The sequence below is a fragment of the Bos taurus genome, chromosome 26 (assembly GCF_002263795.3).
Source record: "Bos taurus isolate L1 Dominette 01449 registration number 42190680 breed Hereford chromosome 26, ARS-UCD2.0, whole genome shotgun sequence".
In the NCBI taxonomy this organism is placed as follows: Eukaryota; Metazoa; Chordata; class Mammalia; order Artiodactyla; family Bovidae; genus Bos; species Bos taurus.
In genome coordinates, this window is record NC_037353.1 from 37,467,386 (window position 1) to 37,472,360 (window position 4,975).

At 61.2% G+C, this 4,975-nt stretch overlaps 1 protein-coding gene across 1 annotated transcript; it reads right to left on the reverse strand.

Annotated features, from left to right (window-relative positions):
- Positions 1 to 444: 444 nt before the first annotated feature.
- Positions 445 to 4,672, reverse strand: VAX1 (ventral anterior homeobox 1). The gene is made up of 3 exons (NM_001191142.1): positions 4,432 to 4,672; positions 3,089 to 3,276; positions 445 to 1,020 (listed from the first exon to the last, which is right to left on the reverse strand). Exons 1-3 carry the CDS (start codon positions 4,670 to 4,672, stop codon positions 445 to 447), a joined length of 1,005 nt encoding a protein of 334 aa, NP_001178071.1.
- Between the last annotated feature and the right edge of the window lie 303 nt (positions 4,673 to 4,975).

Here is a 4,975-nt window from a genome sequence, read left to right on the forward strand (position 1 = left end):
AACGAAACCTGTCAGCCTTTTCAGCTGGGGTCTGCGTGCAGCTTCCCTTTTTCAAATATTCATAAGCATAATGAACGGCAGCAGCGGCTCAATCTAAAGCAGATGTCCTGTGCTTTGGACTTAGAACCAGTCTTTCCCTCCAGGGCCAGGCACTGGTTGGGGCATCAGGTTGGTTCCCCCCCCACCCCCACCCCCCGCAATTCTTTGGATTCTCCTGGATGCAGAAGGAAGTTGGCGCCGGAGGGTGGGTGTGGGACGACACAGAGGAGGGGGCGGAGGGGGGGAGAGTAGCCCAAATGGCAGAAACTGGTGCGGAAGGAGAGCTGTCAGAGGCCTCTTGGGAGCCGGGTGCCCAGCTCAGGAGCCCCGGCGTCTAATGCGCGTGAGTCCATAAATATCACCACAATAGATACTATAAATATAAATACAGGGAAACACTTCAAATCAGTCCAGCGCTTTTTTCTCCGCCCCTTCTTTATTGTTGGTCCGGGAGTAAGGTTCGAAGGCCGAGGAGCTCAGGTATCGGGCGGAGAGTTCTTGTAAATTCCCGGCCAGCGAACCGGCCATTGTCAACGGGGCGGAGGAAAGACGGCTGGCGACGGAGCCGAGCAGCGAGGGCACGGGCAGGCTGAAGAGGCCGTGGCTGGCGGCCGGTGCGCCCGCGTGCAGTCCCCCGGGCCCGGTGGGCCCCGGGCCCGGAGCGCCGCCCACGGCTGGCGGGTGCGGGGATGCGGCGCCGGCAGGACCCGGGGCGGCGGCGGCTGCGGCGGCGGCCGAGCCCGCGGCGGCGCCCGTGCCCAGGGCCGGCAGACTGGGCCCGCGGAGCGCGGAGCCGAGCGCGCCTGTGGCGCAGGGCGGCAGGAGCGCTGGCAGGCCTGGCGGCGACAGCAGGCGGCCCTGCTCCAGCAGCCGGAGCACGCTGCACGTGGCCGCGGTCTCTGACACCACCGAGCGCAGCTCCGAGTCTTTGCCCTGGTCCTTCTTCTGCTTCGTGCGCCGGTTCTGGAACCAGACCTTCACCTGCGCGCCGGCCCCGGGGAGGGTGGGAGAGAGGGAAACGAGCGTCAAGGGGAGCAAGCTCCCGGGGCACAAAGGCTCCGGGGAGGGGGGCTTCCCCCAACTCCAGCCAAACCCCCGATCCCAACCCCAAGCTGGAGCCGGGGAAGTCGGGCCCGGGAGCAGCGGGGCAAGGGCGGCGGGAGTCGGGGGACTGGGGGGACAAGGGCCGCCAAGAGGGAAACACAGCTGCCATAGGCTGCGCTTCCGGGTGGGTCATGGAAGCAGGCCTAGCCCGACCCCGGTTACAAACAACAAAGAAATAAAAATGCCCATGACCCTAACTGGGAAGATCAGAAGTTACTTCACTGGGCCACCGCACTACTCGCAGGGGGACTGTGGATCATCGCTGCGTAAAGGCCCGTTTTTCCAGGAGAAGGTGTAAGGCCTAAAGGGAAGTAGGAAGTGAGCGTGAATGGGAAGGAGTATTGCCCTGCCTTTCAGGACCCAAACCCCTGGCCATAACCGGCTCGAATTTAGCCCCAGAAGCACTAATTCTGTTGAAGGCTACAAAAGGCTATTTCTTGCTTTTTAGGGTCAGATGGACTATCAACTAACAGCAAGCAGGGAAGATGTCTACACATAGAATCTGTGCAGGATGCATTTCATAAGCCAAACTTTCTCCATCTCCTCACCAGCTGCTGGACTGGAGGGTCTGAGTGATGTCCTTAATTTATAACCTAACTCTGCTGCTGTCCGTCATGGACTTTGGAGTCATGGGAGGAAGTCAGGAGGCTGGGGTAGACTAAGTACTCTCCATCAATCTCCACTCTTACTTCCACATCTCACTCTGTCCCTCTTCAGGCCTAACTGGTGGCCCAGAATGGCATTTGGCAGCTCTAGGGAAAGGTTATTCTCTCCAGATTTTGTAAACTAAGAGGATGGTAGCAGAAAGAGTAGGGGTAAAGCTACATGCCAACTCAAACTCAAAATGGATATCCAGTATGCTCTCCCCTTGGGTCTCAGCTCTGCCTGGATCCTATATCTAAAATGCTCCCCATCTGTTTCAGAGCTGGACACGGTAAAAGGGACTGGTCCTCAGAAAGAAATATGCCTTACCTAGGCCAAGCTGAAGCCATGCCCTAGGCAGGTCCTAAATGACCTCCACAAGGCAAAGCTCTTGGGCCCAAAGACCTCTAGGCCAAGCTGAAGCCATGCCCTGGGCAGGTCCTAAATGACCTCCACAAGGCAAAGCTCTTGGGCCCAAAGACCTCTAGGCCAAGCTGAAGCCATGCCCTGGGCAGGTCCTAAATGACCTCCACAAGGCAAAGCTCTTGGGCCCCAAAGATCTCTTGGGCCCAAAGTCCCAGTAGAATATGGATTTTGAGTAAAGGAGAAGACCTAAAGCACAATTGTCAGTACTGGCTCCCAAGGGCCCAGATTTGTTTCCTATCTCATACCTCACACATCACTGGCACTGAAGGTGCCCAGAGTGGATGCTTGGGGCTGGGAATGGGGCTGAGTCCAGTTCAAGGCCAGCAAAAGCACTAAGGATCAGGGCAGCCTGGTAGGCAAAAGCAGATCTCCAGAATGTGCACCTTTTTAATCCCTGGTTGTCACCCACAGTTCTGAAACAGGGGTCTTTGGTCCTAGAGCCATTCTTGCTGAATGAGCCTGGGTGCTAGGGAAGGTTACCATCTCCAGAAAGGGTAGTGCCAGGAAATCTGGCCAAAATAGGGTGGCCAAAACAGGGGCAAACATAGGTTCCTCCACGAGGAGAGGCAAGCAGGGAATTCTCAGGACGAGGGTCTAAAAAGAAACCAAAAAGACAGGGTTTGGGGTCCTCCTGAGCTAGGCCAAGGTGGGCAGACATGGGCCCTGGAAGATGTGGGGTGTAGGGGGAAAGGGATGGCTTAGCAAAGGGAGAAAGCCTTCAACCCTTCTTTTCCATCCTCCCCAATTCCTCTGCCCCACCGTGGGAGGCTTGGTCCAGAGTCAAGCTAGGTGGTCAGGAAGAGCTTCTAGAGCTGGCTGGGGCTGATGGGGAGGGAGGCTGATGCAGAGAGCTGTGTGCGGCCTGGTCTCTGAGTACCTGCGTCTCGGAGAGGTTGAGCTGCCGTGCGAGCTCCGTTCTCTCTCGGCCCACCACGTACTGGCAGCGCTGGAACTCCATCTCCAGGCGGTAGAGCTGCTCGGCGGTGAAGGACGTGCGTGTCCTCTTGGGCCTATCCAGGTCCAGGCCTTTGGGGAGGATGATCTCTCGGATGGACCCCTTGGCATCTGGGGAAGGGGAGATGTCAAGCATCAGAACCCATCCTCCTGCTTTCCTCCACCTCCCCAAGCCGGATCTGGCTTCTGAACAACAGTCCGGAGGTGGATGGTGGGGGTGGTGGGAGTGGTGGGGGTGCAGCCACAGCCGGGAAACAAGGACACTATGTGTGTTTGGGGGGTGAGGGGACTAACTCCACATAGCTGATGGGAGGGGGAATCGCTGTCGGCCTTTGTAGAGCCCTCCGGACAGGGGAGAAAAAATAAGTGGGCTGACGTTCCTTTTAGCCTGGGAGCCTCGGCTGCATGGACAGGATCCGCTGTAGTTTGAGGGTCCCCGCACTGACCCGCCCAGGTCCTGCCAGCCCCAGCTCTAGAGCAGGCTGACCGAGACCGTGCTACAGCGGTCCCCACCCCCATCCCGGGGTCTCCTTCCCTCCCGAAGCCAGGCGGCGGAAGGAGGAGGGACCGAGTGGGAGCCTGCAGGGCCTGGCGATCGGTTGGTAGAGGCGGCGCCCGGCTGGGGCCGGAGACGGTCCTCCGCACCGCCACCACCGGAGCCGAGCGCACCCCGCGCAGCAGAGCGGGGTCGAGCCCAGCACTGAAACGGCATCCGCGGCCCGGCAAGCCCGCCTGGCTGCTTCTCCCAGCGGCGGCGGCAGCCAGCCTGGAGCACGGCGCCTGGCCCCCTTGGCCCAGAGCGCCAACTGGCCGGGCAGTTGCTGGCGGTCCTCGGCTCTTCTCCAGCGCCCGCGTCCCCTTGGGTGCGCTCGACTCGCAGGGCGCGGGAGCCCCCAAGCAGGCTCCCCGCAGTTCCTCGGACCCGCCGGACGCAAACACGTCCTTCAGAGTTTCCTGCTGCCTTCCCGGGTCGGAGGCCGCAGCCTGGAGCCTGGGCCCTACCGCCCAGTCTCTCGGCTCTCCCCCAGCAGCCCAGCCGGCGGGGCCCCTCGAGGCTTGGAGGGATCGAGGCTCCTGGAGAGCGTGCGTCCCAGGTGGGAGTCCCTAGCGGCGGGCGGGACCCCTGCCCGGGGAGGGCCAGCAACTTTCACCTAAGTCCCGGGCGGCAGACCCACCCCGCCGGGTAGGGTAGGCGGCGGCGTGCCTCTCGGGTCTCGGAGTCGCCCCTAAAGAACGCCCCCCACAGCAGCCCTGCCCCGTTCCTACCTCGGACCAGGATCCGGCGGCAGTAATCCGGGTCGGCTGCTGAATTGCCTTTACTTTTGTTACAATCTTCTGGGGCGCCCGACGCAGAGAAGGCGCCCTGTGGCTCCTTGAGGAAGGCGGCGGGGAGGTTCCCCTCCGCGCCCTTGCTCTCCCGGCTCTCCTTGTGCGCGTTCTTGGAGACCCGGGCGGCCTCTGTGTCCGAGTGGCACCGAACGTCCATTTTGTCTGGTTTCCCGAACATAGGAGAGGCACGAGCAACAACAACAACAAAAAAAAGGCGAGGAAAAAAAAAATAGAGGGGGGACAAAACCCCTACAATACAGCCCTTACGCCCGGCCCGGAGAGAGGCAAGCGGCACGAATGAATGTCCCCGCGGGGCGGCCGCGGGCGGGTCAGCGGCGACCGCCGAGTGGCGCGCTCGCCGAGAGGCGGCGAGTCTGGTCCAGGATCCCGGCGGAGCAGCGGCGAGGCCGCTTCGTCAGCGCCCGCGTCTTCTGAGCACGTCCAGTGTCCCCAGCTTGGCGATCAGGTAGCGAGCAGCGCA